Here is a 13,458-nt window from a genome sequence, read left to right as displayed (position 1 = left end):
ACTTGCATCGTGCTAAAGTGCTGAGATATTCTTCTAAAAATATTTGTTCATTTTCAGCTGAAGAAATGTATTAGACATCTGGTATGGCATGAGGGTGAAAAAATAATGAGAGAATTTTTGGGTGAACTATTCCTTTAAAGGAATATTTCGGGTTAATTACAAGTTAAGCTCAATCAACAACATTTGTGGCATAATGTTGATTACCACAAAAATGTATTTAGATGAAAACTGAGGTTCCGGTGAGCCGCTTACAATGGAGGCGAATGGGGCCGATTGTTGGAGGGTTTTAGACAGAAGCTTATAATGAAGCTTGTATGAAATTTATAATTCTATATAAGCACTCATTAATTATTCTGTAAAACATGATTATTATTTGGACTGTAAAGTTGTTTAAATCGTTTTCAGGGTTTACAGTGTTACGTCGTCATTGCAACTAAGTTGTAAAAATGGATATAACTTTACACAGAAAAGGTTAGTAGGCGATTTTGTCACACTAAATTCATATTAACAGCCATATTGTTTGTCTTGAGGCAATACTTTTGAAACAGTGAGTATTTCAGGCAAGTCAAAATAAATTTTTGTGGTAATAACTTTTAACTTAACTTTTATTGAACCCTGAATATTCCATTAATGAATAGTAAAACATCTAATCACAAAATGCTAAATTAAAATTAAACTGGGTCCATTTATGATCCAATAAAAATGATGGCCCTAATAATTATGTCAGACATGGATAGGGGTGGCTGTGCCTCAGGTGGTAGAGCGGGTCGGCCGCTAATCGCAGAGTTGGCGGTTCGATTCCCGGCCCACATGACTCCATATGCAAGACACTGAACCCCAAGTTGCTCCCAATGGCAGGTTAGCCTTGCATCAATGCCGCCATTGGTGTATGAGTGTGAATGTGAATGGGACACAGTGGAAAGCGTTTTGGTCACCTCTAAGGTTAAATAATGGCGTTATATATGTGCAGTGCAGTAAAAGTAACTCACGATATTCTGTTAACAATGGCATCTTCATCTTCCTGGTCATCTGCCAACGCACAAGACAGAAAAAGTAAAATCAACCAATATACCATAGACAAATTACTAAAAGTATATGACTTGCTGCATTACACAAACAAATCAGAGCTTTTATTAAGGTTAGGCTGTGTTCATGTCATGCTCTTCGTGCTGTGATGCTCTGAAAACCTCTTTCCAAGAAGTGCCAGACAGCTGTTTTTTTTCCCCAAGTGAAGTTCTTTATTGTGAACTCGCAACACAAAAAAGAACCCTTGCAGGAGATTACACGTTTTTCAAATTAACAGATGAGATTTGACAGATGGTTTAATAAATATAAAGCATTATCTCGATTCATTTACCTGAAAGCTGCATGAAAACAATACTGGTTAATAATAAAACAACAAATAGCAGTTAACTCAATTTCAAATGAATTTTCAGACCCATGAAAGTCCTGGCCTGAGGTAAAATCTTCTCAGCTTATCTATTCTGTTATTGAGACAGAAGACATGAGGACAGCCTAGTTTCTCCTGTGATCGACAGTCTTCACAGGGGTTAGCTGACATTAGTCAAGCTACTTTTAGATGTCTAGAGGTGACCTGCTTAAGTACTATTATTGTCCTCATAAAATTGTTTGTGTCAGGGAGGATAAAGGATGTGGCACTGCTTTACAGCACTGTGTTCTGGAAGTTACTCATCAGAATTTGTATTCCCTAAAGATAAAGTGTGGTTTGAGTAACAAAAGGTGTATACTCCTATTAAAATTGAACAAGCAAACAAACATCCTTCAAATAAAACCGTTACTTTGTCAACTAGGAATTTGAGTTCAACTGATTTTAAAAAGCTTAAAAAGGACATGTATCACACAAACATGCCAAACATGACTGGTTTTAAAGGATTAGTTGATCGAAAATGGTAAACTCTGACATTATTGACCAACCATCTTGTTGTTCCAAACCCATATGACTTTCTTCTGTGGAACACAAAACGATAAACAAAAAACTAATTGTAATGGTCGCTTTTTTCCATGCAATTACAATGAAAAGGGACTGAGGTTTCCAAGCTTCAAAAAAGACATAAAAGCACCATAAAGTGTCATGAAAGTATAATTAGAGTGCTCCATAGCAGTGGTCCTCAACAAGGGGGGCGTGGACCACGGAAGGGCCTCAGCAAACAGGCGGGAGGAGGCCTACAAATATTGCATTGGTCATTGGGATACCTTAAACATCCAGTTCACAAACCGGTCTGAACGATTTGTTCCTCGCACAAAGTTATGTCATATGACTACAGAACACTTTGAAAATACCACACAAGTCATATGCATCATTCATAATAGTTTTATAGTGGCTTCATAATCTTTTTGCAGGTTAAAGGCCTCAGATGTTTTAAAATGAACCAATCATGATTTATTCAGAAAGCATTGCATTTTTGCCCATTTCGAGTCACTTGTTGATGCTCAAAAAAAATGTATCACACTAAATGATAAATGTCATTTGGGTGCTAATACAGACATACAGCAGCCAGGTTGTCATCAGTTTAATTTAAAAAAATAAAAGTGCTGATGCAGAAATGGAATGTTAGTCAGATTAATCAAGATACAGATACACATTTTTGTTGAAAGCTTTTCTAAATACATTGCAGGTCCTTGGTGTGTCGCACATGTCCAGTGCATACCATCCTGTGTCACAGGGTGCTCTGGAACGCTGTCACCAGACATTAAATCTATATTGCAAAAATTTACATTTGGATGTATTCATTTAACTAACACTTATCCAAAAGGGACTTACAAAATGAGGAAGGATACAGCATAATCGATTCAACTTAAGGGGACTTTAACATGAAAAGTGTTGCATTAAAAGTTTCAATTGTATTAGCAAAGAGTTTTTGAGTAGGTTTAAGTTCTCATGGAAAAGTTGGAAAAGTTGTCTTTAGATATTTTTTGAAGACAGAGAGAGTCTGCTTTACGGATGGTATTGAGAAGCCCGTTTCACCATCGAGGTACAGTGAAGCCGAAAGTCCGGGAAAGTGATTTGGTGCCTCTTTCTCCTTCACAGACCACAGCCCTCTGGTGGGAGGTAGCTCTGCAGGAATGATTGTAGCTGACCCAGTGAGTATTTTGTATGCCAGCATCAGAGCCCTGAACTTGATACATGCAGCAACCGGCAGACAGTGTAGAGACAAGGAGGGGTGTAACATGCACTCTTGTGGGTTTCTCATTTGCAGAGGCCTGACTGCGCATGCAGTAAAGAAACTAAAACTAAAAGAGCATTACAGAAATCCAGTCTAGATATGAAAAGAGACTGACGAGGAGTTGTGTGGCATGATCAGAGAGGAAGTGTCTCATCTTCCTGATGTTGTAGAGTGCAAAGATCAAGTTTTTGAGATGTGGTCTGTGAAGTCGAGTTAATCGTTGATGGTTACCCCAAAGTTTCCGTTTTGGATGGTGTTCTTGCAGATGAACCCAGATGAACGGTGATGTTGTGCTCAAAAACAGGGTTGGCTGGAAAGACGAGAAGCTTGTCTTAACTAGGTTGAGTTGAAGGTGGTATTTCCTTCTTCCAGGTCGAGATGTGTATGATGTAATATGTCTATGTGGGTTATACTCCACTCCTTTTGTGGTTTATACAGATTACAATCCACTGTTTTCCTAACCTGAATGTAAAGTTATAACCAGCACTTGATGCGTTGGGCTTTGATGGCAAAAATATCATTTCAATACCCAACTCACAAACAATATATAATTACATATGCCCTCTCAAGGGGGCACTGTTAATGTCTGCATTTTTAATCATTTTTGCATTTCGTGAAATCATTGTTTCTTGCTTAACTGTTTTTCTCTACCCAGAACCTGTCGGAAAGCAGGTTCTACTTTCAGGTGGGGTAGTGTTACGGTCTGAGACCTTGGTCTGTAGTTGTATCTTTCATTCTCTTTATCTCTCTCTCTCTCTCTCTCTCTCAGCGTGTATCCACCTTTGCTCACATGCGACTCATCTGCTTGTTAAAGTTCAGGTGGTTGAGTGTTTGTTTAATTTTGTTGAGTTTACTATTATATTGTTGAGTTAGTATAATTGGTTATTTTCCATTTTCATTTCTACCAGCCTGTGTTGCTGACTTGTAGAATTTCAGGTATTTAAGTTGTTAATTCAGATCATGTATTTGTTTAGCGCAGTGTTAATTTGTCCTTAATTTCTTTATGCTGTGTGTTTTTCCCTTTAGGTTTGCTTTCTCATTTCTATTGAGTAATGAATAATGTTCATTTTATTTTGTATCAAAGTTGCACATTTATTTTTTACTTTACCTTCCCCTTTGCTCACACAGAGTTAATAGGGGTTCGTAACAGTCCCTATGGGAACTAATTGTAATTCTATTGTTGTGTTATATGACAACACTTGTCAGTGCAAAGTTCTACTAAATAACACTTCTGCTACACTCTAAAAGTGTTATTTCCCCCTGGTTGAAAAGTGTAATTATAAAAAAAAAGAAAAAGACATTACATTTTCCAACATTTCCAATCCAAAAACAGGTCTGTCATTCTTACCGCTTTTCCTCTTGTAGCGTGTGATGATGCAGTATGATACAATGTACAGTACTGCAAACAGGAGGAAGCATATCTAGAAAGACAGAAAGAGATAAAGAAACATTATAACATTATAAACTCTTGAAAAGAGTTATAAACATATGAAAAGGAATCAACATATCTTATCAACATATGAAAAGGAATGCAATAGACTGAACATTTTAACCAAAGTAAGAGTTTATGTCCAGAAATACACTGTATTTTTAATGTTAAGAATCAAGTCTTGCTTGTTTCCAAACTACAGTATTTTGGAAGTAACAGCCAAGGAGATAAAGTACGACATCCGTATAAATGATATACCTGTATATAATCTATAAAGCTGTATAGCCATATTATATGGCATGAATCAGAAGAGTGTCCAGGACACAGGGGTGTATTTTGAGATGACAGACTGATGGATGGGTATATGTAAACATACTAGTCATGCTTGAACTTTAACTCATATTACACCTTGCTTGTAGCATAACAGCTCTACAGAGCACTAAATCAGAGTTCAGCATTACCAGATATGTGAGCATAGCTATGATATATTGATGCGTTGAATATTGCTTCAAAAATAACTAATAATACATTAACAAGCATATTTCTTATATATTTTATTGTGACTACTAACTGTTGTTCAGCTATGATTTTTAAAAACCACCTTTTTTTTTGGCCATCAGTCAACCAATACTCTGTGAACATCGCAGGGGCAAAGGTTATTCAACTGAGCGGAGTGGTCAGTAACAGAGACTCAAGTTTATTCCAGTTAACAAAAAGTGGTGATGTCCAAGTGGCAGATTAGTTGAAGGGATAGGATTGTTTACCCAAAAATCGAAAACTCTATCATCATTTACTCACCCTCATGTTATTCCAGTCCCATATGGCTTTCTTTCTATTGTGGAACACAAAAGGAGATGTTGGCCACAGTCACCATACATTTCTATTGTATATTGTATTGTATTGTATTGTATTGTATTTAGGCTTACATTCTGCCTTACATCTCCTTTTGTGTTCAAATTCATTTGGATGTCAAGTGGTAAATAATGACAGAATTAAAATTTTTGGGTAAACTGTCCCTTTAATTCTGCAATTAGTAGTCATCAGTTTCCACCAGTTTGACTCATTTAGGTCGATTTGTGAAACACTTGTGAACAAAATATGCTGTCATTACCCCATTAACAAGGTAATCATCCAATCATAGTGCATGGCTGTAGCTCTGGGCTCAAAAATAACAATGGCCCGATGGCCGGGGGTCTTAAGAGGCAAGCTATGTTTAACTTTTACACCCAGCCTTAAAAATGCAACACTCATATTGCAAGATGCTGAAAAAACAGTGAGAAGCAATGCAACGACCGAAACGTCTGATTGACGCATGTGATAAACCAACAATTAAAAAAATAGAACACAAGAGCTTGTCCAGTGTCCATTGTCATGACAACCAGCCAAAGTATTTTTTCTAGTCACATATGCATGAGAATCAACACATAATGTACACTCAAAAAAAGGATTTTAGCAGGTAGTTCAGTTTACTAAACAACTTTAGAGCCTTTTGTGATGTTATTATGTCATTCCTTTCTATCCAATTACATTTGTAAAACTGTAAAAATTTACTTAATTAATTTGAGTTTGGACTACATGAATACTTTTTGTAGCACGGATGAAACTGGGTAGGGAATTTCCATTTTCAAGCATGCTTTGCATGAAACTGGAGTGGGTGGGTTTTATTTATTTATGCATTTTTGAGTAAGATGAGAATATGAGGAGATTTGTTCATATTTAATGCAACAATATATTGGCATTAGGGCTTGGCGATAAAACGATATCAATATTTATCGTGATAAAAAAAAAACTCCCATGATATCGACGATAAGCTTTTGAGTAATTTTCGATATTTAGCCTGTGTTCTGCATTTAGACGTGTGTTGTTAAAAACACTAGCAGTTTGGCTTTCTTGTCGTATGTTTCCACTGGCGCGTAGTGAGCGAACGTGAGCGGGCGCTTTCAATTTCTTCCTATGGAAGCCGAGCGTCAAGCTCGCGAGGTGGATTGTAAAATTGACAGCAGTGCGGGGCAAGCGGTTCCCTAGCGTTGGGAGTGGCTTTGTGTGGATTTCTTCCATGTCAGTGTGTCAGTTCCAGCCTCAGACTGTATGAAGTTGCTATTTCCCCCGCTATGCAAGTCACCGCTTTCCGGATCTGGACCCCAGATTGATTCCACCTTGACTGCAAGACATCATGAGGACGGTTACACCCTCTCATCGTCTCTAGTGAGCAGCGTGACAAAACAACAGCACCGGTTACATCATATCCATTCTTTCTGCACTGTATTCTTTAATGTTTTTTCTAGCACTGAAACACGCTTCACTGATGCCCTGTCCCAGTCCGCACCAGCTTCCTCTTCATTAAAATGTGCAATGTGCAAATGTGATTGAATATTGTGATAAATATCAATATCGAATGATATGAAAAAGAATATTGTGATAATATTTTTAAAAAATACCCTCATTGGTATTTTAAAAAAAGTGTCTGTAGCTTGGAGTTTTGGGGGTGTTGGGCCTCATGTACTCAAATAGGAAACAAAGGCAGGCCTACATACAGTCATAAAGCCTGACTGCAGCCTGTAGGAACACTCAAAGCCTAATAGCCACAACAACGGTGCCAAAATCAAACAAAGGGAGTCCAAAACAGACTACAGATCCCATTAAGCCTTGCTCACTTTACACCTATGTGTGAAATTCTGAAGGATCAAACTCTCAACTCCTATTGGATGAAACACATGATAAAACACGTCCCCCTCAACCACGATGTCATCGAAAGCATAAAACTCAGAAATTCTTTCTAGGCTTTGCTTCAAAAGACAGTATGAGCCAAAATTTCTCCAGGTTCCACAGAGCAAGCTAACGGATCCGAAAGAGACCGCCGAGCAATCTGTATCTCACCCTTTTGTCTGCAGAATTGAAGAAAGAAGATTTCACTGATTTCTCAGCCAACCCGCCGAGAATCAGCCACCGTACCGCCCACTGACAGAGCGAGGAAACAGCCTCCCATCATCATCAGCAGAGCTATGAGGAACGGAGTCCGAGTCAAATGACGGACGAACACACATTCTACCCATGTCCTCACGTGACTCAAGAAAGAGGTTTACGTCTGGGCAGAGATAGATTATTATAGTGTGTTATTCGTGTGTATCAAGGTTATTGCATGTACAGTTTACAGACCGTCGAGTCTGCTCGTTGCTGCTAATAATACTCAAGGTATTATTGTAACTTTCTGTTACCACAAATGAGATTTGCTGTGTTGTCGTCCAACCACGTTGTACTGTTTGTGCATTTCCGCCATCGCGGGTGAGATAGGCATACTAAGTTTATCCATTAAAGAACCAACGACCACGGCGGACGGATTACAAGCCTTCAACGTGACTGAGTAATACAAATAAAGGATGCCTTCTTTCCCACGATCGCTAAAACCGGCTTCAGTGCCATCACTCTGTTCTCTCTCTCTCATACTAACTGCACACACACACAACCCCTCACAAACATACTCGCTCATACATTTGGCAAACATATAACTTGGTGATAGAGCCCAGCTTTGTCACCAAGTTATTGTACCAGTGGAGACATGTGTTAAATGGGCAGACGCCATTAACAAGTCTCTCCACCCACATTCGCGGCCACATTCTCTGGACGGAAACCTCGTGTGGCGTACACTCCACGAGAGTCACGCCCACCATTTTGTGCCCTCCTTCTCTCCTCTCACACACACACACACACACACACACACACACACACACACACACACACACACACACACACACACACACACACACACACACACACACACACGTAGTGTTTCCATGTTTTATGGGGACTTTCCATAGACATAATGGTTTTTATACTGTACAAACTTTATATTCTATCCCCTAAACCTAACCCTACCCCTAAACCTAACCCTCACAGAAAACTTTCTGCATTTTTACATTTTCCAAAAACATAATTTTGTATGATTTATAAGCTGTTATACCGACAAAATGTCCCCACAAGATCAAAAATTTCCGGTTTTACTATCCTTATGGGGACATTTGGTCCCCACACAGTGATAAATACACGCTCACACACACACACACGCTCACACACACACACACACACACACACACACACACACACACACACACACACACACACACACACACACACACACACACACCTCTCTTGTATTATAGGCTTATCGGTTACCATATCTAATTATCTTACTGTTTAGTTTGTAGTTGGAAGTCAGAAGTTTATCAACTATTACTGCATCATAAACATTGTAAAACTTTAAAGAGAAGTGTTTTGGTATTGTTCTGCATGCACCTGTGTCAAGAACTGGCAGGGGATGTCAGTGCTCAGATTAAAGCCTTCATTGTTTTCCTTTTGAATGTTGAGCTTCTCCGGAAGGTGACTTTCCTAAGAGAACAATTCTCTTTTGAGACTGCTATATTGTCTGGTTCTTAGTCCCTGATTCTAGGGTGGTACCCTGGTGATATTCATTCTTATTTAATATTCTATTGAATTTGATAATTGATAGTTATCTTTGATGATTGTTGATTTAAAGGATTAAAAAGCTAATGTTGATTCTTATCAATGTTCTATTGATTTTAATAATTAATAATTATATTTGATAATTATGAATTATTGCTAATAACCAAACCCGTTCCTGAATGAAGCACCCAACAGGGGGTTATCATTGTGGTGAAGATTAACACTTGTGCTTAGGTTGAGGATGGACTCTCACTTTCAAATTATAATTGATTATATAATTGAGTGCTCTATAATCAGTTGCTACCAAACAGTTTTGACAGTGCAAAAGTTTTACTGTCCTCACACTTGCTCACCTGGCAAATACTAATGATTAATCAAATTGTTGGACCAACATAAGAAAATTTATTAATTTAATCTGACGAACCTAATAAAGTTGAGTTAAAACTACTATTGGGTTAGTCCATCTCAAGTGGTCCAATAAAGTTTGCTTGACCATTTTTTTGTTTTATTTAGACCATATTTTGTTTAATTTTTGACCGACTTCCTCTATGTATTTTTATTTTACTTGTTTTAACCACGACGGCCATCTTTGTGTCATGGCACAAAACTAATTTAGGTTATACTGTACAGCTGTTTACGAAAACCTCAATATCTCGGCTCAGGATGGTCCTAGCTCCTTGGAACATAAACTGATCTCTAGATCACATTACAAGGTATGTTTACCTTTTGTACTTGTTCCTTAGACTTAAAACTTGAGTCCTAATGCAATGCTCAAGATTGCTTAAGGTCCATTTATAAATGGGAAGGGTTTTTCGGTTTGAATATCTCTGGTGGGGGTCCAGATTGGAATCTGAAATTGACACAAAATTAAGTCCTCTATAGTAGCATTCTGCTGTAACAATTTTAAGTTTAAGATTCAACTGGTACAGAGCTAGTGCTAGTAGAAATCTGGGGAAAACCCTACTTTATTTGTGCATTTTGAGATATGTTCAGGTGTAATAAGCATAACAAATTACAAATATTAACAGTATTTTACATGTTTACATGTAAATGTTTTATCCATACCACCCTGCAGCTCTCACCTGGTTGCCCACTAAAGCTAAGCAGGGTTGAGCCTGGCCAGTACCTGGAAGGGAGACCTCCAGGGGAAAACTAAAGTTGCTGCTGGAAAATATATTAGGGAGGCCAGCAAGGGGGTATTCACCCTGAAGTCTGTGTGGGTCCTCATGCACCAGTACAGTAATGGGGACACTATACTTTAAAAAAAGCACAGTCTTTTGGATGAAACGTTAAACCGAGGTCCTGACTCTCTGTGGTCATTAAAAAATCCCAGGGCACTTCTCATAAAGAGTAGGGGCATAACCCTGGTGTCCTGTCCAAATTACCCCCATTCGCACTTATCTATCATGGCCTCCTAATAATCTCCATCCCTGAATTGGGTACATCACTCTATTCTCCTGTCAATCAATAGCTGGTGTGTGGAGGGTGTTCTGATGCACTCTGGCTGCTGTCGGATCATCCAGGTGGATGCTGCACACTGATGGTGGTTGAGGAGAGTCACCCTATAATATGTAAAGCTCTTTGAGTGCCTAGAAAAGTGCTTTATAAATATAAGGAATTATTATTATTATTATCTTGAGCATTACATTAGGAATTCATTGTGAACAAGAATGTGTAAATTGTTTATATATGCACACATACCTTGTAATGTGCTCTAGAGATCAGTTTTTGTTCTAAGGAGCTAGGACCATTCTGAGCTGAAATATTGAGGTTTCCATAAACAGTTGTATAACCAAACTGTAACATGCCATGACACAAAAATGGCCGTCATGGTTAAACAAAGTAAAATAAAAAACGGGTGGTTTTGCAATACCAATACATAGAGGTAATCAATCAGAGGTTAATACATTTATGTTGCCTCTTCGCCCCATTAAAAAGTCTGTGAAATTGACCTTTTTTAATTATTTATCGTGTAATTATTTGCTTATCTTGGGTTTAAGAATTTAATTAATGCAGTGTACTGTACGTAGTTACATCTACTTCTGTATAATTTATTATTACAAATTATAAACATAACTTTTAAAACTGTAAATTTATTTGTTGAAAGTGTCTTTTGAAAGACACAACAAGACATTATCAGAGCATCAAAAAAAAAAAGAGAGACAAAAGAGCAGACACTGTATATTTTCACGCCTCAGTCCATCATCAGATTAATTTATATTCTATGCTGCTGATAACAGCTCTCTTTTCTGTATACTTTTGTTCAAACTTAAATTAGATTCCCTGGGAAACACTCGATGTGTCTATATTTTCTACATTTTAAGTTAATTTCAAGTGTAAGGTTATATTATACCTAGAATAAATTATTTGCTGTAAAAATAGATAAAGCTCCACGCAAAAAGAGTCAAAAAGGCAGAGACAGCATCTGTGATCACTATTAACAACACTAAAGGTCTTTTGACTCTTCTTCTCAGCCAAAGTTGCAAAAATTGTTCATGAGGTCATGCCAGTTAGCACAAACGGAATCACTTGCAGATCATGAAATTCATTAATCTACATGACACATGAGAACATGTTAGCCTATGCAAGAAAGAAAGACCGGGAAACATGAAGAATTTACATGTTTCCATTAATCATGATTTTGATTATCCCACCCATATCCCGGAATCTACGCCCAAAATCAACACTGCAAACCTGCAATGCTCATATCTACACTAGCAACAGTAAACAAGCTTTCAGAGTAGAACAGTTACGATTAAAACGAAAGCAACTGGATAAAAACAGTTAGTCTTTGGCAATCTGTCTTGTTTGTCCTTTTTTCGATTTCTTTATGTCTAGTCAGTAAACACTACGCCAGAATTAATCCTACAGTTTTAGATGTAATCAGTATGAAAACACTTCTGGGCAGCCACAGAACACAATCTAAATGTTCAGTAATAGATTAATAACAAATCACTTAACCGTGGATTTTGCTTTATAACTTAATATAGCCACAGAAAAGAATACAGATCTCAATACGTGTAGGTAACTCCAAGCTAACAGGCTAGCTAATTAACCTAACCGTTTCAACAAATAAATTGTCCACAATATTCACTTAAAGTACGTTCATTCATTATTCCAGTGAGGAAGCGGATTTCTGATTCTAAATCGAGAACATAGTTCGCAGTTTGGCCAATGTGTTATCTTCTTCTCAGTCTCTCTGTACTCACGATGTACTCGCGCACTTGGCTGTGGAAATTCTGCTCTCTGATCGTCACATCGTCTTCTTCCATCCTTCATATTGCAGAAACACATTCATTAGCAATGCATATATGTGACGAGTCCATTCAGTGTAAGAGAAACTGCTTCTATAAATCTGAACAGAGTTCGACTCACTGTCACTGACAGCAGTCCCGTCTCAGCACCAAATAAACGATCAAAACGCAGTCAAAATACATTGCGTCATCATTACGCGACACACCTACAGGGCGTGTACACAAACTGGCATGTTCACAGGTTTAGTATACTTTCAAGGGCTCATATGTTTATAAAATAGCTCATTAACAAACTCATACACGTATTTTTGTAAGAGTCATGCAGAGAGCCAAGAACTAGAACATACAACAACAAAAAAGAAAATGAAACTTGTGTCTCAGACTCAGGCAACATTTTTGACTCCATGTAGGCTATTTTCCTGCTGTAATGATGAAGCTACTTCATTTTGTGATTGCAGAACTTTTAAAATCTCTATGTTCTTTAATAAACACAACAGTTACTAAAGGGAGGTTTTTTTTATTATTAAAATAAGAAATAGGATGTCAGTTAACTGCTGTACATCTTGATTTTAGCTCTTTTATCAATTTTATTACATTTTATTATTGTATAAGAATTTTATTATTATTATTAAGTAATTTGGTGACCCCTGTGTCAGTTCAGTTTGCTGGGCTCCAGTCCCCTAGTTGAGAACCACTATGTGATTTACACACACTAACATACAAAATGTAACGTATATGGAGGGCCAAATTAATCAAATAATATAATTAAATATATATATATATATATATATATATATATATATATATATATATATATATATATATATATATATATATATATTTTATATATAAATAATTAAATGCATAATGAAGTATGAGCATTAAATCCCTAAATAAATCAATAAATGCCACTTGTATTTAATTTTAGTACTAGTTTGCATCCATTTATTTTTTTTAGACATATCTTTGGTAACCCTTAAAATGAAAAGAAACAAAGCTTGTGCTTCTCGAAAAAAAAAACAACCATGATTTAAGCTCAAGCCTTGTGTCTTTCCATTTATGGATTACTAGTGAAAAGACATGAAGCTCATGCTTAAATGAAAAATCAACCCAGTGATAATGCTAAAATTAA

General features: G+C 37.2%; 1 protein-coding gene across 2 annotated transcripts in view; it reads right to left on the bottom strand.

The window, feature by feature from the left end:
- LOC127653157 (limb region 1 protein homolog) overlaps positions 1-12,497 on the bottom strand; it is a 68,893-nt gene extending 56,396 nt beyond the window's left edge. The window contains exons 1-4 of one of the 2 annotated variants that reach the window (XM_052139733.1): positions 12,448-12,497; positions 12,282-12,345; positions 4,534-4,606; positions 990-1,029 (exon numbers count right to left, since the gene is read on the bottom strand). In XM_052139733.1, the coding sequence (XP_051995693.1) occupies positions 990-1,029; positions 4,534-4,606; positions 12,282-12,344 (176 nt within the window). In that variant the 5' untranslated portion in view covers position 12,345; positions 12,448-12,497. Of the gene's footprint in view, positions 1-989; positions 1,030-4,533; positions 4,607-12,281 lie in introns of both variants that reach the window. The other variant, XM_052139725.1, reaches the window with a different exon arrangement.
- Between the last annotated feature and the right edge of the window lie 961 nt (positions 12,498-13,458).

This window comes from Xyrauchen texanus, chromosome 2 (genome assembly GCF_025860055.1).
Source record: "Xyrauchen texanus isolate HMW12.3.18 chromosome 2, RBS_HiC_50CHRs, whole genome shotgun sequence".
Taxonomy (NCBI): Eukaryota; Metazoa; Chordata; class Actinopteri; order Cypriniformes; family Catostomidae; genus Xyrauchen; species Xyrauchen texanus.
This window is presented reverse-complemented; position numbering and strand designations above follow the sequence as displayed.